A 20,625-nucleotide genomic window follows, 5' to 3' on the forward strand; every position below is an offset into this window, starting at 1 on the left:
TACTTTTGCGCCGCTTTCCAATAAATGAGGCGGCGCCGAGAGTTTTACGCACAACGGCGCACAAAGCTTTGGATGAGACCGCTGCGCAGCCTGTTTTTTTCTTCTGCAGACGCGCAATTACTTTGTGTTTAAGGGTAAAAAAAAAAAAAACAAGCAAACAAACAAACAAACCCAGTTCATCTGCGTTAGAGTCAATTTCAACTTTTTTTTTTTTTGCAAGAGCCTGCTTGGATTATCTTCATGTCGATTTTCAAGGCAGCGAGAGACAGAAGAGGTAAATTGCACATCAATTTCATGTCAATGCTACTTTTAGATCTAATCCTGCACACATGAAAGCAGGTCAAATCCAGATGGCTTTTTGGTTGTTTTTTTTAGCGAATGGATATATTTGGAGGTCAGTTCAAAAGCAGAGAATTCAATTGATGATGTTTAACTCCTGGTTTAATAAATATGTGCAACAATTTCATCTGTTATCAGTAAGGACTAACAGAATCAACACATACATTAATAAACACGACATAAATGAATAAACTTGGATAATTTTAAACATGGAACATTATGAACTAATTATGAACTTCAAACATGCATACAGGATGACATGGACGTGTCTTTATCTCATGAACCAGGTCTGTAAGCGCATGCAGGCGGATGGTCGGAAGACAGACGCTCCGAATGGACAGCGGCAGTTGCTCCGGCGTCGTGGTGGACGACAGCCCCGCATCCAGCCCCAGCTCGAGCCCCAGCCCGGACGGTGGCCGCCGGGAGCTGCAGCGGGCCCGAGCGCTGCAGAGCGCCGCGCCCGGCGGCAGGGGACGGCCGGCGGCCGCGAACGCGGCGCGGGAGAGGAGCCGCGTGCAGACCCTGAGGACGGCCTTCCTGGAGCTGCAGAGGACTCTGCCGTCGGTGCCGCCGGACACCAAGCTGTCCAAACTCGACGTGTTGATACTGGCCACCACCTACATTGCTCATTTGACTCGAACTCTGCAAGAGGAAGGCGCCGAGGACGGCGAGAGCGCCAGACAAACAGAGGCGTTACACTCGCTGAAGGGTGACGGCTACCTGCATCCAGTCAAGGTCAGTAGAAATACTCACTATTTTTCACATATACTTCCATGTGCATCGTTTTTGCTGTCACCAAAAAAACGACGGAAAGTAAATGAGCGTGTGAAAAACATCACCGGGCCTTTATTTTTCGTTAAATCAGGCATCATCAATCACTCTTTACGCCTTAATTTTTAGATGCTCATGTACCGACAAATGAATTATGTTTCCAGAAATGGCCAATGAGATCCAGACTGTATGTTGGAGCAAGCGGACAGTTCCTCAACACCAAGAACTCTTCGGAGTCAGAGAATCAAGGCCCCTCGTCGTCCAGCTCGCACTAACAGCCTTAATTAAGATCATTGTTTATGAACGAGTTCACAATTACATTTGCATGAGGCCGCGCTGCTTCTTACTGTGCCAGCAGCATGTTCACGATTGTAGGATGGGGACCCACCACAAAGCCCACCAACACAGGAAGATATTGTGAATTAATATATTGTGTGAATTTAATTGTATGCATTTTAGAAAATCGTATATGTAATTCTTTTTTTCTTTTTTCTTGTATCCATACTGCCTGGCTGGTTCTGTTTGCCCTGGCGTAGTGCAGCTCCATACATGTCCCAGGTAGCCTATATTTGTAGAAATTCCACGGGGTAATGAGCCCGTCATGCTTGAGGTGTGCACTTTCAGTTGAAACATTTGCACTAAATGCATGTGTGAATAACTCAGCATCTGTCATGTGAAGTGGTCTGTCAGGGAGTCAACAATGGAGACTCTCCATCTCATGTTCCTTCTCGATTTGTTCTTCTTCTTTTTTTTCTCTCTCTCTTTTTTTTTTTTTTAAACATGCATGGTTGTAAACGTGTTTGTGAGTCAGCGGCTACTTTGGCAGAAAAAAATGAATGCCAAGATTATAACAATGAAATGAAAGAACGTATACTACAATATTGTCATAATCTAAATCCTCTAAAAATTTTCAATGACTAATGATTGTAAATATAATGAATGAGATGAATGAATGACAATAAAAAAAAGAAGAATTCTGATTCTGAAAGGTGAATTCCTGGTCCAGCATTAAATTGAGAGAAATAATTGCAACTCCACTTTATAAAGAAAAAAAATAAAAAAAATCGGTGGAGGTAAAAGAGGATTACGTTTATAATATCAGCATGGTTTAAAACAAAAATGACAGAATGAATTATTATCTTAATTTTAACAGTATGAATTTTAAAAAAAATTAAAGCTCAGTCATAAAAGGTAAAGTACGGTCAAATGATTGATTTAATTATAATTTAATTTATCTGAAAACATAATATTTAAAATATGACTTATCCATAACAAAAAATAATAATAATCCTAGATGTTTTCTTAACGTTATAATTGTGTCAGTTACAAGCCAAAAATCAACAACTGATTGACTGGCGACTTTGTCACACTGAAACATTTAGATCACCGCGTCTTAAACGTGAGATCCACGGAGCATTTAGTTTTGGCTGTAGTGTATAATTGCGCTCAGCTGCGCGTATCGGGATCTGAATTGCGCAGGTTGAGCTCAGGTGTCCTGCCAGAAGGTGAGCGACTGCCGCAAGTTGATTGCAGCCCCGCTTTTGAAGGCGCACTGTCGAGTTTACCTGTCTCGACCCACGTTTGGGGCAATGTTCTGTGCGCAGGTGTTGTATTCTAGAGGGGCTTTGGCGTCCACTGGAGCCGAATAATCCCAACACAAGCAGGTAAGCGGTGTTTAATATTTATAACGGGACGTTATAAATAAATATGTCAACTTTGAGACAACCACGACGTACTTGGCCTTTGACGACCAATCAATTAGGTTTACTCTGGGTGCTTTCTGCAACTGTAATGTGCTAGACATTTTTTAAAAAAATAATATATATATATATAATGACAACAATAATTTATTTCGTCAGTGGAGACTATCTGACGAGACGCTCAACTTGACAATTTACAGTTTCACTTGATTTTGGTTATTTTCCGGATCATACAACCCTATCAATTTCAGGCTAAAATGTCATCTTAAAATTATTGTCATCTAAAATCTATGTCAATGTGAACAAAATAAAATATGGTTGCGTGACCGTAAATGCAGCTGCCGGGGGTTGTGCGCAAACAGGGCGATTCAGCTTTAAGAGGCTGTGCGCGCTCCCGCGGGCGGACTACTTTACTTAGAGGAAAGGACACACCGGAACTTCCTCTCTCTTCTCCTGTAGGCAGCGCGAGCAGGAGCACGCGTCCCCTTTGGCAACAAGGACGCGACCAAAACGTCTCTACACTGTTTCTCCAACTCTACCAGGTAAGGAATTTTCGGGAAGGTCGACTTACGGCCGCTTGTTCGCTCGTTTCGCTGCGGCAACTGTGCTTTAGTTTCGCCTGTTGCTGTTCGCTCCGCGCTGCTGCTAGCTCCGGTTAGCACTTAGCATAGCTCGCGGTCGGCTGCTGGCCACGTGGGCGAGAGAACGTGGCTTGCAAAATTTAGGTTCTGCTTGTAATCACAACCTCAGCCTCAAGGGGGGGAGATGAATGAAGCACAGCTATTTTATGAATTTCCATTAATCTCAATTCTTCAAATTCGGCAGGTTGGATTAAAAAGGTTAACGGGCCGCATAAGGCCCCTCGGGCCGTAGTTTGCCCATGCCAGATCTACATCGTCGCACACCAGTATCGGATTCCCCCCCCCCCCCCCCATTTCTTCATAATCGTATGCGTGGCCAATCAATTAAAAACGCTCACAAATTGATCTGTTCAAGTGCGAGTCAAAAATGAAGATAATCTGGCACGGCTGTTTACTCACGAGCCCAATCTGCAACAGAAGTCACAGCCATAAATCATTGTTTTTTGACAGTTCAAAGGAGGGTCAAATCGCCTTTGTGTCATTCAGCCTCTCGGTACCAGTGACTATACCAGGCTGAGTCCGGGGGGTCAGCTGAAGAGTATGTGGTCAGGGTCCCATTATTTGACTGTAGAGAGTGGCCGGGGCTCCCTCTGCGGGCCTAAGGTCATGGCAAGGGTTGCGACCCGTTGTTGAACTCTGTCCTCGGACCCGAGACTGTTAGCCGAGCCACCAGGCTGTGTTAACACGGCGCCCTCTGACCCCCAGGTGATCAGTCATGGTTCTCCAGCTGCATATTGACCACGTCTTAAGTACATCTTATTCATGCGGCCTCACAATCAATAGGTGATTCCCGGGAGGGATCATCTGTGAGGCTGAAGTCACTGGATGGTGCATTATACCTCTATGACACTCGTTTTAACCAAAAATATTGGTCAAGTGAATTGCACTTGACCAATATTGGGTCGCCTGAAAAGGTAAAAAAAAAAAATGTAATGTTGATGCTAGAGACTTCAACAATTGGTTATAATAAATACTTGAAATTGCTATATATATATATTCAATATGTCAAATTATTGGTTGAATTGCCTTTTTTTTTTTCCTTCTTCAGGTCAACACCTTTTTATATTCCGAATGGGTTCATCTGGGCTACAACGTGTGCAAACCCTGAGGTAAGTCTCCATTATGTTGTGCTGCCCTTTGATTACTTCTACTACTACTGGAGTAGTGATGAATTCACATTTTGCCGTTTACCCGTCAGACAATTTCATGGTGAAACTGTGTTTTACTGAAATGCCAGTTACACTCTGCCAAAGAGACTTCTCGTGTTTCGCAGTAGTTTATATATTTACTGTAAATTTGCTTTGTTTCTCAGATGCAATGGCCCCAGATTCAGTCTCCCTTCTGCTTTTGTGATCAGGAGGTGAGTTCCCTGAAACTGAAGCAACTGTTGACAGTTGATGCTTGTCTAAATCCACAACTCGTATGGATTACGTTGAGTTTTTTTTAAATGTACTTTTTGGCTGATGTGTTGCGCTGAAAGTGATGATTTCACATATTTGCCGTTTACCCGTCAGACAACATGATGGTGAGAACCGTGAGAACTGAAAATCAGCGACAACTGGTCACTGTGCTGACCACTGTGTTGCCAAGTGCTGCCATTGAATTGTCCACATCAAATTGAACAACTTTTTGTCCTTCCAGGTGAGGTGATGGCGCAGCCGTTGGGCACCTTTGAATGTTGGCTTCATGAAACGCCTCGGAGGTAAATCCTCTTTGAAACCGCTTCATCAGATCATCCCATTCTGCCAGAACTGTAATGATGACTTCACTTTAAGCCGTTTACCCATCAGACCTAAATGGGCTGCTGAAACTGTGACTAACTGAATTGAAATGTATAGGAGAGAGAAACCATGTCCTTTACCAAAAGAGTCTGACTGAAAATATTAATTGGCAGGATCTGAGGCAGTCAACTGATGAGACATTAATCTGAAAAACTCAAAGGTAGGTACTCAACCCAGGTCGAATATTTACACTAATCATTTTTTGTGGAATGCTACATTTCGTTGTAATTGAATGACAAATAAAAAGTGTGCAAAAGCAAAATTTGATGCAGTGTTTTCTCTTAAATGCACTTGTTGACGTTTGTTTCTTATAAATAATATTTTTAACACATGGGGCTTCTGAGTGGTTCTCAAACTTTCTGTCACGTCCCACCTTGGAGGAAGAAAATTTTTCATGACCCCCTCCCAAAATTTGACGTGGCTGTGTCTTGAGGGATCCCGATGAACCTGCAAGTGGCCCCATGTCTCTAGGACAAAGTTGACTTTTGACCCCATAGAAGTCTATGGGGTCAAAACTGAAAACATTTGTTCCCCCGGACGCCCTGTCTCCCTCCAGCCCGGTGTTTGCGCGCCACCAACTTTGAGAAACACTGATATGGGGGGTGGGAGGGATGTGGAATGTTGTAAGAACCGCTACCTGTGGTTTGAACGTGTCTTCGGATTTCTTACTCCTCGGTGATGAATGTATCTGCACCTGGCGCGTAGGCGTAGATGAAGCGTAGGATGTTCTGGTGGAGCTCATCCAGGGCCGCGTCTCTCCTGTGCAAACCATCAACCTCTCCAAGGTCACAAGGAAACACGGGGTCCGGTGGAATAACCAGGGCAGATGCCCCTGTGGAGAGGCAGAGGTGCATTAATGTTTAGATGAAGGCCGTTATTAAGCTGGCTATTTGTGGGGGTACCAAGGTGTTCCAAAACTGCAAATTACAGTTTAAGAGATACTTGTCAATATTTAAGATAAATAAAAATAGCAATGTTCATGCAAAAATGCTTTTTAAAAAAATCACATCCACTGAGTGACATTACCATGCTTTAGAGTGACTGAATTTTCGCACAGCAGCACAGCAATCACGGCGTCTTCCTCCAGCACTGTTCTTCTGAGACTCAACTTGCAGTGAGCCTCAGCCAAAGAAACCCTACAGCAGAAAAGCATTTCAGCAGCAATAGTCCAACTAATAAAGATTTTTTTTTTTTTAGCCAATTTCTAGTGCAGGTTAAATATTGAAGCTAAATAATATTAATTTCTGAGCTCAAGGAAATTGTCTTGTTTAAAACAGATTTCTAAAGTGCACAAAATGCTAAAACTTCCGTATTTGCAAAAAACTTGAAATCTGAAAAGGCTGCTGGGATTGATTTAGGTTTGCACCCCACCTTGGGGACACTGGTGGTATAGCGTTGGATGTTTCTCAATGGTTCAGACTGTTAAAACGACTATTATTCAGATCCCGCAGATGAAAACTTAACTCACAGTAGTTCAGTGGATGCCGTGGATATTTTCACATCCTGACTCTGCGTTCTGACCCTCCGACTGGCCATAAAATAACCATGGATTATTTTTTCCGCCTCGGGGCTGACCTCCACCTCTAAACTCTGTGCATGAGCAATGAGCTGAGGAGTCAAGAAATGTCATTGAGGAGTTGATGTATTAAAAACCCCCAAACATTTTTGGTACAACGGAGTGTGTTCTTTAACCTCCTTGTAGTCTTGGGTGGAGAACTCCAAACAGGATGAGTAAAGGGGTTTCCCTGGCTGGACCGCCTGCTTCAGGGTGTGGATGGTCTGAGTCAGCAGTGAGTGCTTTCCCGCTGAGTCCCTGCATTGAATAACCAGTCCGAAGGCACTGACCAGTTGAGGCGGTAGTGGACCGATGTCCTGCTCGGATGGACAAGAATGAATCAAAACCGTGTCAATACAAAAGGCCTGGTAAAGCAGATTCAGATGAGGTGATATGTAGAAAACAAACTGACTGCTGTCCCCAGTAAGGCGCATTCGACTCTCCCAGAGCGCTGGGAGGTATCCGCTAGGGCCCAGAAGCTGCACTGAAGGGGAAAGGAGAGCTGCTGGTCTGCATCCTCGACGTATTTTTTCCCCGGGATGAACACAGAGACCGTGTTGCTCTCCAGAGCTGTGAAGTTAAACAGAACATCATATTGCATCTGGTTTCCTCAGTGTTGCAGAAGAGCCTTGGGTACCTGACTGAAGGGTGTCCAGCCTCTCTTTTTTGTAACAGCTTAGATCTCCCAGCATGCAAATGCCGCCAGTGGCGAGCAGGGCAGAGCCGGCGTGGATGTTGGCGGTGCCGGTGCCGTGCGAGTCTCGGGAGAGTGAGGCCAAGAGTTCCCCCGAGGAGTGATGCCTGACCCCGCGACACGCCAGACTCAGGCCGTAGCTCATCAACCTGGCAAGGTCCAACGACGAGGATTCAATCTAGGGATTCACACCAGGATCAGCGTGCAACGTCGACCGACGCTCTGCATACCTGTCTGGTATGAGGGTATCGGCGGTGAGGACCAGAAGAGCCACATTGTGCGAGATGCCCTCTGTGTGCGCTTTGGTCTGCACCAAGCTGAGCAACAGGGCCAGTTTCAAGGTGTCGTAGAGGCCGGGAGGAGCCACCTCAAGCCCGAAACACTGAGCCGCAACTGCAGCGAACCTCCAGGGTGAACACGCTGCGGCCTTCAACACCTGCTGGAAGCCGGAGCTGACCTGGAGAGGATCTACAGAGGGGTTCGCAAGGATGAAAGGATTCACGTAGTGGCAGCAGGTATAGGAATTGTTCAAATCAGAGTGTTTGGATGTGACAGGTGGCGTCCGGCCTCACACTCTGGCAGCAGCGGCTGCACGCCGTTGGCCTCGACGCTCCAGGAAACGCTCTGCAGCGGGTGACCGTGCGCAGCAGGGAAGCCGATCACCCGGTAGAGTCGGCCCACTGTCATCGAGTTGCACAGGTCGTCTGCGTGAAAACATGGCACACGCACAATGCGGCAACACTCTGAGGGCTCGTTTCGCACTTCCTGCAGGCTATTGAAGAAATGTGCACAGCCCGCCGCCAAGGGAATCGCTCGCTGCGAGGAGTCCGGGACAAAGATTGCTCTGTGCAAAGTGCGCCGCCACCGGCTAATGAATGTTCCTTGCGCCCATTAACATATGTGCGTCGTAATGGAACCCCGCCGTATCAAATTCCTCCCCCGTGACTGGGTCAACACAATATGCTAATCCCGCCGTTGTTGATTTGCTCGGCTCTCAGGGGTCCCGGCCAGACAATGTTATTAGAGGGGACCCAAACATCTAATATCCCACCGCGAGGCACCGAGCGCGGGCGGTTACACATAAATCTATTTATTTTAAACTCTCCCCCGGCACAGTTTGTGTTACAAAGTGAGCCTCATTTGAGGAGCCGGGGAAAATTAATGGCGAGCCTCACGAAATGTGACTGTGTGTAAATACAGGCTTTTCCGACCACATTATTCTAGACTGGGGGGGAGCGAGCGGGCCCGGGGCGAGGATGTGGTTTCGCAAACAAACAAATCCCCCGTTTTGAACGTTAAGCTGACGTTGACCTACAGTGCGTTCAAAATAATTTGACTTCTAAATGAAAACGGAGCGTTTCGGCCCCAAAATTTCCCCACCAGCTTGAGGTATGCGTGTGTTTTTTCTGCAAGATGCTTTGCAAACATGAAAGGAGTTAAATACTTAGCGCGTAGCACAAAGCTTAGCCTCAAGTACGGTCAAGGGCACTTCAGCGCTCTGTGTTTGCAAATGCAGTGAAGGGAATTTTGCACTTTACAGAAGGGAAATAACAGTTTCATCTGAATAGACGTTCGACGCACAAACCCCGTTTACCAGATGTGATTATTTCAGTGGATTCATTATAAATTCTGCTGCCCCAACACATTCCGAAACTGCCACCTCACTCTGCCCCCTTTGGTATTTAGAGATGTTAGTTTTGTTTATCACATATAATCTTGCGATAATACGTTTATATTTATCTGATGGTTTTTTTATGAATCTTTTTTTTGGCTGGGCAGCACTGCGAAAGTGGAAAATTCTTAGTATGAGCAACCCACCTCTTAAGAACAGGGTGATGGACTGGTACCTGTGTGCACTCGGCTGACTGGGTCTTAGGACCTCCAGCGCTTTGACGTGGATCAGCTCCACGAGCTGCTTGTCTGTCCCCATGGAAACATGTTCAGAAGCAAGTTTGAGAATTGGTCTCAACCTCTCGTTCCCTGTTGTCAAATTCCCTTGGGGTGACGCGTGGCATTTAGCCGCCCATCCCACCCCACCCCACCCTGCCTCACCACCCAGCAGTCGAAACTTCACATCCTCTTTCAGTGGCGAGCCGCAGATCATGCAGCTGAAGTTGTTTCCCACTGTGGCTGACTCTGTGGCCCCGGGTGCGTGGACGCGGATGTGGTGAAATCCTGAAAGAGTGTCATAAAGTCCCGGTTGTCTTCAGAAAAATTCTGTTTACGTGTAGGAGGAAGTCGGGGATCAAGCATCACCTGTAGAGCAGGAGCAGCCATCATTCTCGCAGAGGTACCGAGCCGCTTGGGTGTATTTTGTGACCCTTGTCATGGCAACAACTAGACCCTCGATGTAGACGGGCCTCGTTGGACCGTAGCACCGAGGGAAGCTGCCCAGGTCCAAAGTATAGTCGGGGAACGGGGGCAGGTTTGTCAGCTTCAGTATGACGTTCACCTGGACAGCGACAATCGGATGAGACACAGTAGCGAGACATGAGTCTATGATGTGCACACATATGTTAGGAAAATGCATTTGAAAAAGGACTTCATTTGGTGTAGTCAGGTGAAAAGGAAGACGTCACACCGTACCTGACTCTGGTAGTGTATTTTCTCAACCAGTGAAAGTGTCTTTATGGCCAGGAAGCAGACCTGAGTGACGGACAGGACGCGTGTAGATCCTGGAATAGCTTCATTTAAATAATAATTATTAAAACCCTGCCCTTGCCCAATGACAGCTGGGAGGCCCCCCATGACCCTGAACTCAGGGACAAGCGGGCATTGAAGATGGATGGATGGATATTATTAAATAATTGTATATAAAATATAAAATATATTTTTTTAAAAAAGAGAAAAAAAAAAAGCTTTGTCTGAAGAGAATAAACATAAAAAGGCAGTTTGATGATTTGCTCGCACTCACCGACTGAAACAACGACGTGGCTTTCAAGGGCTCGTGTAATATGCAGTCACCCAGGTCAGGGTCCACCTCTATCACATCGGAGGGACTGACGGCGACACAGAGGCGGAACACCGCCCCGGTCTGCTGGGAGTCTGGAGGGTGAACAGCGCCGCTGCGTGTTTAGCTTCCAAGGCTAACAGCGTTTCGTGTTTGGCTCACAGCAGTCCTACCGTTGAACCTTTTGCAGTCCTCCGTCAGTCTCTGAAGGCCCCCGCTTACGTCTAAATACACCAGAACTGATTCTTTTAGAGACAAGTCATCTGCCATCGCGGCTCGGGGCAGGAAAAAGTACTTTGTGTTAGCGCGAGACTTTTAAACTTTGCTCTAGCTTTTGCCGCCTCGGTTGCCATGGAGATCCCTCCGCCTTGCAGAAAATAGGACCGCAAATATGCGATTGAATGCGATGTTTATGTTAAATGTTACGCAAAAAAACGCTTAAAACAAAACAAAATAAAACAAGAAGTAGTCAGCCAGAACATTTTTAAATAAGTTTTATTACTGTGCAGGAGTACAAGCCTACATACTGCCAGGTGAAGAGAAGCGATGCAGATTTTTTTTATTTGAAATTTTTTTTTTATAATGCAAATGTGTTCAAGCAAAACAAAGACAAGACACAAAAAAAGGACACAATAATGATGATGATAAAAAAAGAACTTCCATCAGTACTGGCACAGGAGAACTGGAGGGTGACCTATAAACCATAATGTCTTAATGAGCAGTTAAAGCAATCCCTATTTCCAGTTTTGCTATAATTACAAGACAATACCCGGCTTTACGTTCTTTACAGCATTTACATGGACAAATACCTCCATCCAACAGGTAAATATATATATAAATTTTTAAGCCCAGTAAGTTCAAGTTTTTCAGAAAACCCTTTTTTGTATTTTATTTTTTTTTTGAGGAAACAAATGTAAGGCTTCATAAAGGCTCATTTTAGAAACCACCTGAATAAAGGTTGAATGACCTCTTTGATAAAAAATATAATCTATAATGTATGGATATATATAATTATATAAATACAAATTGGTAAAATATATAATTTTCTGGCACATTATGTGTGCCAACCACAAATTTTGAGTGCTTTCTTTTTCAGCTTTCAGCTTTGGCTTCATAGAACAAGATCATCCACGGTTTCTTCCCTTTCGTCAATATTAGTTATTACTGTTAAGGCCATCATAAACGCTGTGTGCTTCAAAGGAAAGAGTCGTCAGAAGGCGGCGCATAAGAGAAGCCCACAAAGGCATCGTCGGCCTCCATTACGCTGGCGTTGACGATGGAATGTTCTTGTGACCAACAGACCGAGTTGGGGACCATTTCATCCGTGAACTCGGGATCGAAGTTTGAGATGTCGGAGAAAGAGTTCTAGAGAAATGAATAGAAACACATTGATAAAGTAAACAATAAATAGTATAGTGAAGGAAATGAGAGAAAACACAAAACACTGCAGAAAAAGCATTTAAAAATTTTTAAATCCTGAACGTTAGTCGGTAAATTACGGAAGCGTATTGCAGGACGGAAAAAATTAGCACGAATAACAGGGCGGAAAAAAATGAGCATGAAAAACAGAAATAATTACACTGAAAAACAGGGATTTTTTTTTTATTTGCCAAGTGAATGCAACACGCTTCCGTAGTAAATTGCACTTTTTTAATAAGGAAGATTTTAGATTTTACTCAAGTTAGAGCTTAAAGCGACGACATAATACGGAACACTCACCACTTTCGGTGTAAATGGCGGAGGAATCTTCTTCTGGAAAAGCTCATCCCAATTAATGGAGGAGAAAAAGCTGTGCTCCTTGATCTCATTCTGAAAATGTAAAGACAGCACTCGATTTCAGCGCGGTTCACTGAAAGAACCACTAGAGGGAGCACTCAAACACTGCCGACTGCTGTCTCTGCTTACAAAATCATCCCGAGACCCCAGTCTGTATGCGCCCTCTTTCTCCAGCAGGCCCTGGAGAAGAGACCAGGCAGTGGTGGAAGCACCGGCGCGCATCACCAAGGGCTTGTGGAGAATGTTGTCATACATTTCATGCGTGTCCCTGCTGTAGAACGGGGGCTACGGATAGGAAAATAAAAGAGAAGAAGACCTGTCAGTGACCACGAGCGTGAGTGTCACAGTAAAACGGAACGGAAGGCAAGTAGTTTTTCAATCAACGTGGATGTACGAGTTGAAGCCACCGCTCACCAAGCCATACAGCATTTCATAGAGCACTGATCCCAGGCACCACCAATCCACCGTGTTGTCGTACGGCTGCTTCCTCAGGACCTCGGGAGCCAAGTACTGGTGAAGAGGAGCGCAGAGACATCGTCAAAGAGTCCCGTTTTAGAAATTCACACTCAATCCCTCGGGTTCCACAACCGACCTCCGGCGTGCCACAGAACGTGCTGGTGGTGTCGGTCAAGGAAATGCCCTCCTTGCACAGGCCGAAGTCTGTCAGGATGATGTGGCCCTGTGAAGAGAGGACGCGGGGATGTTTCTTAGGTGACATGCGCCACACAAGCAGCTCATTCTGCTCCGGGGGGGGGGGGGGGGGGGGGGGGGGGACTGAGGACCCTATTGTTGAGCAGGAATGTTGGCGGCAGCCCAGCCCGGCCAGTCCCATTCACTGCTCCCTCACTTTCTAAATAAGGCCAGGCAGGAAACCCATTAGCGAGGGCTAATCGCATCACACCCATTCAAGGTGGGAGAGAGAACGCACCAATCTGTCCGCGTGCAATTATGCCACAAATGTGGATCACGTATTTAGGTGTTGTACACTGAAGACATCAAACATATGAGCAAGATATATGTCACTAACTACGCTACGACTACTTGTAAATGAATTGTAATTTTGATTGTGTTGTGGTACCGAGGTGAGGGTCTCGTGACAGCTGTCAAAATGAAATACTCACCTCATGGTCAAGGAGGATGTTCTCAGGCTTCAGGTCTCTGCGCCAAAGTGCACAGTAATATTTACGGCAGGTCAACACAGAAAGGCAGAAACACACAGAGAAACAACGGGACGCGTACGCCTACACACCTGTAAACAATGTTGAGAGAGTGCAAATATCCCAGCGCGCTGGCCATCTCGGCGATGTAGAATTTTGCCCTCGGCTCGGGAAAAGTGCGCTCCTTTTGGAGGTGGAAGAAGAGCTGGAAAGAAAACGTACGATGCCCTGATTAACGCCCGTCCGTCCGTGTTTCTCTGACGTTCTCACTAATTCTGACTGATTCCGAGCAACTCACCTCTCCTCCATTGATGAAGTCCAGCACGAAGTACAACTTGTCTGCAGTCTGGAAGGAATAGTGGAGCCCGACCAGGAAGGGGTGTTTGACGTTCTTCAGCAGCACGTTGCGTTCGGCCATGATGTGTTTTTGCTGAGCGGAGGGAGCGGTTGGGCAAAATGTTAAAAGCCGACACGATCGCTCCTCAAATGTTGAAATTTGATTTTTAAAGACGTCACCTCTTTCCTGTTCAGAATGACCCTTTTCTGCAGGACCTTGATGGCGTAATATTTAGCGTCGTGCCTGCGCTTTGCGAGAAAAACCTGCGTCGCAGCAGGGGGGGGGGGGGGGGGGAAGAGAGAACGCCGTGAGGACCAGAAACCAAAAGCGACGGGAGACATTTCACATCCTGTTACCGTCACAATCACACGCTCGCGCACCTTTCCAAAACTCCCTTTGCCGATGACTTTTAAAAAGTCAAAGTCTGTGGGCTTGGCGCTGTGGTCGGAAATAGAAACAGGTTAATCTCACTCATTAAACACAACAAAAGCTTATGGTTGAGCTCGTGGGAATGAGACAAAGCAGAAAGGCCTCCGCTGTGCTGGTTGGGACATACTGTGGGTTTCCAGAGGGTCCCAGGTTAATGTTTCTGGAGGTAGAGTTGTTCTGTCAATTACAGAGAGGAAACATTAGCCAACACCGGCCAAGCAGGACATCATTTCGACTAAATCGAGCGGAGGAAAATGGTGCGGCACTTTAATTTTTCCAAAACAATAGAGAGGTGAATAAATGCCAAAACCATGAACAAGGACCAAGACACAAAATCTGTAGAAATTTAAAACCTCCAAAATGTCGGTCGTTACTCGGCGACTCACTTTGTCGTCTTCGTCCTCAGAGGCGTCTGAAAAGTTTTGCACTCTGTCCATTAGGAGGAAAGTCCTCACATCGGCGCTGTTTAAACAAAAGCCAAGCAGTTAATTACAGACACAGAGGAGCTCCATCTTTTCTCGTCATTCACACGGAGGCTGACGCAACCGCAAACAGGTTTAATCTCGCTGGCTTTGCGGCCGCATGCTGTGGAAAAAGCCGAGGTGATTTTTCACTCTCGCATCACTCAAGACAGAAAAACACGGTTTGAATTGCGAGGTTGGAAATCGGACGGTGCGTCGCAAACTCACTGGTTGCAGAGATCGGGATGGGAGACGATCCGCTTGATGAACTCGTGCAGGCCGGCTCGCCTCTGCTTGATGAACTCTGTCGCGGCAGAGGTGGCGCAGTGAAAAACGGTGCGTTTGAACCCGACCCGATCAGATCCGGTCGGGCCCGCGCGCCAACACTCACCGGGTTCGAAGTTGTCGCCAAATATCCTCTTGGCTGGAATCTTCAAGTTCATGGAGGGAAACTGTTTCCGTAACTGCGCTCGCAAACAAACAAACAAAGCAAACAGCAGAGGAATCATGAGGTGGAGGGCAATAATTTTGCAAAACTTAACATCGACTTTGCCCGACTGGCGGCGCACTCACTGTGTTGTACAGTTTGTCGAACTCTGCGTAGCGCCTGAAGACGAACCATTCCTGCCGTCTGACGTTGACGATCACTTTGTAAACCTGGGAGCAAAAGAGGAATCAATCAGAACGACCCCCCAAGATAACCTTCGACAAAGCAGCCATTGGCTTTTTTGGGGAACTACTTCGTGCAGAGGCGCGCACCGTAAAGCGCTTCCTCTTCCCTTCCCGCTGCTCGTCGTGGCAGGGTATGCTGACGTTGGGGAGGGTGACTTGCTCCTCCATCGCGGCCGTCGGCGTTCAAAAGAGTGAGTCGGTGAGGTGTCGCGGCTTCTCCCTGACGGCCTTCAAGTGTGTGACGGGCCCTTCCCCATCCTGGAGCTCTGCTGCTGCTGCTGCTGCTGCTGCTGCTTCTGCTGCTGGAGGAGAAATGAGAACAGACCTCCCAGTTTAGTCAGGAAGTGAAACTGCTGTCCTTCTGCTCTTTGCAGGCCTCGTTGCCCGCAGCTGCACCCGACTCCACATTTTTTTTTTTTTTTTTAAAAAAGGCGTTTTTAGAGTAAAAGATCAGGCGGGATGCAGCAGGGCTCCGTCGATCACCTTGAGGTCAGAGGCGTCGATGTGACACGAGCTCATTGATCAACTGGCTCTCAGATTTCAAGACGTCGGTGACGCGCCAGGGTTCCTTTTTTTTTTTAATGCCGTGTGTTCATGTTGCTCATCGAGCAGGTGTCACACTGATGACATTTCACCCACTTCCTCATTCCAGACGATATTGTAGTGACAAAAAAACCACCCAGTTGAATTGTAAAGTAAAGGTCTTCTTCAACATCTTACAGTAGAAGCTTTGACTCGTGACGCAACGCAAAGGACTAGCTTGTCGACCCCCAACAATGTGAGCACTATCAATACTACTAAAAAAAACTGTGCTCTGGCCAATGTGGCTTGTCTTATGATGATTGTACTGTACTTTTATTTTATTTTATTCTTATCTTTGTACCGTGTCTGTCCATCTGTCGTCATGCTGTCCTCTTGTCCGTCTGTTGTGTATTTTATTGAAGTGTCTGATCACACCTAGCAAAGGGACTACCGCTGGAAATTTTGATGCATGCACTTTGACCCTTTTGAAAAATAAAGAATTTCAACCCACTGCTGAGGCATTTTGGCGATATTGTGACATTCAAATCACCGTATCACAAATCCATCCAACAGCAAGTCTGATTTCATATCGGTTACATGCTCCGGTATCGTTCAGCAACACACGGTGACGCAAATATCCAGCGAGCTTATCCCCGACACATTAGACAGCTCCAGGGAAATACAAAATTGAAATAGAAGGTAGTGTGTTGATCATTTTCACTGAGCGTAACGACACTCCACGGACGGCCTCCCGCCGAGACACAGCGACCTTGAGCCCTTTTGAGACAATGTTGTGTCTGCGTCCTCCCCTGCCAGATAAAGCCGGCCGAGCGCGTTAGTCTCCGCTCGGCGAGCTGCTACATGTCGGCAGGGAGGGCCCATGGGATTTTTTGGGGTTGCAGTACCTTGAGTGGCCACTGGGAAAACCGTAACACTACGATATTGCCAGTGCAGTATCCAGTTCTTATAATACTGTACCAGCCTTCGCTCCACGTGCCTGCTGCTTAAACGCTCACCCTTTTACACACACACACACACACACACACACACACACACACTGTGTCTGTGACATTTTCTCCTGTTGTTTGAGGAACCAGTTACATAACAGGTTCAGAAATAAAGACCCCCCCGCCCCAATTTAGAAAGAAAAAAGGCAACGTATCGAACACAAAGCCGCGTCCCCTCCTTTTCCTTTCGCCGGGCTAACACACACACACACACACACACACACACACACACACACACACACACACACACACACACACACACACACACACACACACACACACACACACACGTCGGTTTACTTTGCGACAAGGCCCTTTGTCCACTGGCCCCCCGACTTGTCCATTGTTTTACAGCAGTGACATCAACCCCAGTTTGTTCTCTGGTCCGGCGCGCATTGTTTGCTCACAACACGCGGAAAAAAAACCCCAGCTCCCTCCGGACCCGACTTTCTCTGTCTCGCTCTCGAACGCAAGCCTCGAGGGGCCGTTTGATTCTGCTCACGTTGGAGCTGCTGGCTGAGGGTGCAGCAGCAAGAGATCGAGAGATCGAGAGATCGAGAGAGAGAGAGAAGCAGTCTTTAAAATGCATGTGCGCACTCGCCTCTTGTCTTCCGTGGTCATGAAGATGAGACCTGAGATGACTGAGAGAAATGTATGTTCCTCTCTAATCACCTGCTGAGGTTTAACTGTTTAACTTCTTGGGGAAACAAGTGAAATCTTCCTATTTAAAACAGTCATGCGCAAGTTAGGCTCAAGTTAGGCTCGGACCTGCTTTTTAACATTCCACAAATATTTACGTTCGCCAGACGCCTGGCAAAGCTTGCGCGTTTGCATGCGGAATGCAGCGGCTGGCCACACCCCTTTGGGTCGACATCAGCAGCCGCTTTGTTGTCCAAGGCGTCACTTCTCTCCTACCGGCTGCAAGTTTTACGCTCAGCAGAACCTCGACGTTCACAACATCAATGAACTAATGCATGCATGCATGCATGCAGGCAGGCAGGCACACAAACGGCCGATCAAAAATAGCACTCGTCTTCCTGCTCGGCTCAGACACACACCCTCGCTTGTGGATATCCTAAGAGGATGTTGAGCGTGACTTTTGTGTGTGTGTGTGTGTGTGTGTGTGTGTGTGTGTGTGTCTGTGTGAACGTGTGAGTTCATCATGCGTGACAAGCAATTTTTAGCCAGGAAGCTAGGCAGGAGTCATCCTGCGGTGGCAAATCAAATGTGAAAGCTCAATCGGGCAGCAGGCATCTAAGTGGTAAAGACAGAAATACAGACAAGCGAGGGCTCAATAGACACGAGCACTGCTTCTGAAATGAGTCAGGGAGGAAAATTTAAGTCTGTTTTCGAATTCAGACAAGTGAAATCCAATTTAAAGTCCTATTTTCATACAGAAATCGGCTGATTGCCCATTTAAAGTCAAACACAATTTCAAGATTAAACAATTTTACTAAATATTCCTAACATTACTTCAGCAAAAAAAACAAAAAACAGATTGACTCTGTGACAAAAAGTCAAGATATTTTCATTTTCTCTTTCGCTTGTCACTGTTTGCGTTATTCTACCTTCAGACTCTCTCTCATTCCTGCCTCACCCGGTTTGGTGAAGACGGTGAATCACCAAATGTTTGAAGCGTGTGTGGTCACATGACCACTTCACACACAAATTCAATCCCATCCATCCATCCATCCATCCATATAAAAAAGGTTGTTGCGACTGTCTGATGAGCTTGAGCATCTCTCGCAACAAGAGCGCGCTCTGGTCGAGTGTTTTAAATTGACAACGCGTCTGACACAAGACGGCAGCTGACAAGACTGAAGCTCCAGAGCCGCCTTCATTAAAATGCACCGCAGACCAGAATGAGGAAGTGCAGCCGGAGACGACGCGTGAGAGGCACGATCTTGGCAGGCCCCTCGTGCGCACAACTGACCTCAGCAAATGCACAAATTCTAGACGTAAGCTCACAGACAAGACGGCCACTGTCTGGAAAATGGGGCTTCCTGGGCAACAAACAGGTACAAACAAACACAGTCCCGTAAATCACAGAATGTTGCCGATGACCCACACTTTAAAGTCCCGTACGAGGCCCATTTTGGATCTCGATTTTTCATCTCAGAAACGAGTGCTGCGGTATCGCCACCAATCGTCTAATAACAGTGTAGATCTCCTGAAAAAGACAACATTTAACCCTCAGTTTAAATACGCCTGCACGGAAGGGGAACACAAGATTGCTCTTTTATCTTCTAGTCAGAACTGATGCTTCGTCAGACCTTTCATGTGTCTGGAGAGGACTGGAAATGGCTGAGAACCATAGACTAGCACTGATTGAAATAATAATAATAATAATAATAATAATAATAATAAGAAGAAGAAGAAGAAGAAGAAGAAGAAGAAGAAGAAGAAGAATGAAAGTAAATTATTCATCTTATTTAGTCATACCGACATATTTTCTCTGCAAACGTGTTAATGTGACACGTTCGAAATAGCCCCTTCTGACGTCACTCGGTTCTTGTTATCACACTCACTTGGGGCTTTTCACCTCAGCGCTCACCTGCGCCTCCAAAACTGATCACGTGTTTGACAGGAAGAGGCGACGAAAGGAGGAATAACCGTAACCTGGAGGGAGGGGCTGCGCGCGCGCGCGCGCGCGCACACACGCACACACACACACACACACACACACACACACACACACACACACACACGAAATACCGACACGCACGACCCCAACAAACGTATTCTCTCGTCATTTGCCAACGTCAAGGTTGCTTTTGATCACAACATCCAATATGTTTTTTAGACAGTCTGTGACTCGTGTTAGCTTAGCTCAAGATTGTGTTGTTGTTGTTGTTACTGCTGCTGTTCTTAATTTGTTCTCGGGGTTCCCCTGGAAAGAATGTCAACGTCAAGTACTAACACGCATCGATGGTTGTCAGACCCAATGTGTCGCTGAAAACTCGTTCTGCACGCTAAACAGCAGGCTAAACTGATCTTCATCAAGACAAGCCGACAGTAAAGTTAGCAGCAACAAGGTAACACGTCAAGACGTCACCTACCTTTACGTTGCCACGGGGGTTCCTCTATTATCCAACGCTCCCTCCCCAAAAAAAGAGTTTTCACACCAACAACTATCGACGAACTCTACATATTTCAGTGTGACGTTGGACAGGGGTCTGCCCGGCAAAAGTGTCCCAACCCCCGGACTTCGGCGTGTGTCCTCTGGCGCACCAAAGCGTGTGAGTGTGTGTGTGTTTCGAGAAGCAGGAAACATCAGCCTTTCCTGCTCGACAAAAGTTCCAATGAAATTTGTCACGAGACCCCACCAAAGCCAACCGCCAGCAAGTCAGTGAATTTCTTGCACCACAGTTCCGGGTTGGTTTTCAAGATAAAACACATTTAAACTCGCGCGTGTGTGTGTGTGTGTGTGTGTGTTTTTTTTTTATTTTTATTATTATTATTTTTTTTTAGGATTTATCAATGTACAATTTTCATGTTGTTATTTTCGTTATTTCCGTTCTTTGATGTATGAAAATATATAACAAAATAATTACTTACTAAAAAGCTAATAATTTGAGGACGATATATTATATAATAATAAAGTACAGTATGGTTTATTGTTTTCTTCACTGCTATCCATTTTAAACACTGCTTAACATTTCCATTCATTTTCTCATTTGCGTTTCCTTCAGACATATATATATATATATATATTTTTTTAAATTAAGTATAGGTAATGAAAAATAAACGGGTGACTTGATTTATTTTATTTAAAGAGAGCGTAATCGTCAATTTCCGACACCATTGGTTGAATTTGGGCGCTCTGTCGATAC

General features: G+C 46.0%; 2 protein-coding genes and 1 long non-coding RNA gene across 4 annotated transcripts; 1 reads left to right on the top strand and 2 right to left on the bottom strand.

Moving 5' to 3' along the window:
• Positions 1 to 523: 523 nt before the first annotated feature.
• On the bottom strand, positions 524 to 10,784 carry mcmdc2 (minichromosome maintenance domain containing 2). 2 transcript variants are annotated; one of them, XM_076050248.1, is made up of 15 exons: positions 10,605 to 10,784; positions 10,396 to 10,526; positions 10,068 to 10,127; positions 9,738 to 9,933; positions 9,534 to 9,656; positions 9,300 to 9,401; positions 8,054 to 8,185; positions 7,712 to 7,949; positions 7,425 to 7,630; positions 7,200 to 7,357; positions 6,925 to 7,104; positions 6,701 to 6,840; positions 6,259 to 6,368; positions 5,927 to 6,064; positions 524 to 981 (listed from the first exon to the last, which is right to left on the bottom strand). In XM_076050248.1, exons 1-15 carry the CDS (start codon positions 10,699 to 10,701, stop codon positions 611 to 613), a joined length of 2,382 nt encoding a protein of 793 aa, XP_075906363.1. In that variant the 5' UTR covers positions 10,702 to 10,784; the 3' UTR covers positions 524 to 610. The 2 variants fall into 2 exon arrangements, with proteins under 2 accessions (XP_075906363.1, XP_075906364.1); XM_076050249.1 differs by having other exon boundaries at positions 867 to 981; positions 5,870 to 6,064.
• Positions 3,199 to 5,494, top strand: LOC142904359 (uncharacterized). The gene is made up of 4 exons (XR_012929382.1): positions 3,199 to 3,352; positions 4,500 to 4,560; positions 4,764 to 4,811; positions 5,093 to 5,494. It is a non-coding gene; the product is annotated as an uncharacterized LOC142904359 (long non-coding RNA).
• Positions 10,785 to 10,913: 129 nt separating the features above from the next.
• On the bottom strand, positions 10,914 to 15,565 carry sgk3 (serum/glucocorticoid regulated kinase family member 3). The gene is made up of 16 exons (XM_076050250.1): positions 15,351 to 15,565; positions 15,165 to 15,248; positions 14,983 to 15,055; positions 14,820 to 14,895; positions 14,517 to 14,592; positions 14,258 to 14,307; positions 14,082 to 14,139; positions 13,881 to 13,964; positions 13,663 to 13,794; positions 13,457 to 13,569; positions 13,329 to 13,365; positions 12,800 to 12,886; positions 12,622 to 12,717; positions 12,337 to 12,492; positions 12,151 to 12,240; positions 10,914 to 11,796 (listed from the first exon to the last, which is right to left on the bottom strand). Exons 1-16 carry the CDS (start codon positions 15,429 to 15,431, stop codon positions 11,626 to 11,628), a joined length of 1,464 nt encoding a protein of 487 aa, XP_075906365.1. The 5' UTR covers positions 15,432 to 15,565; the 3' UTR covers positions 10,914 to 11,625.
• Positions 15,566 to 20,625: the final 5,060 nt, after the last annotated feature.

Source organism: Nelusetta ayraudi, unplaced genomic scaffold (assembly GCF_046127955.1).
Source record: "Nelusetta ayraudi isolate G7.1 ecotype Tasmania unplaced genomic scaffold, CSIRO-AGI_Nayr_v1 ptg000127l, whole genome shotgun sequence".
NCBI lineage: Eukaryota > Metazoa > Chordata > Actinopteri > Tetraodontiformes > Monacanthidae > Nelusetta > Nelusetta ayraudi.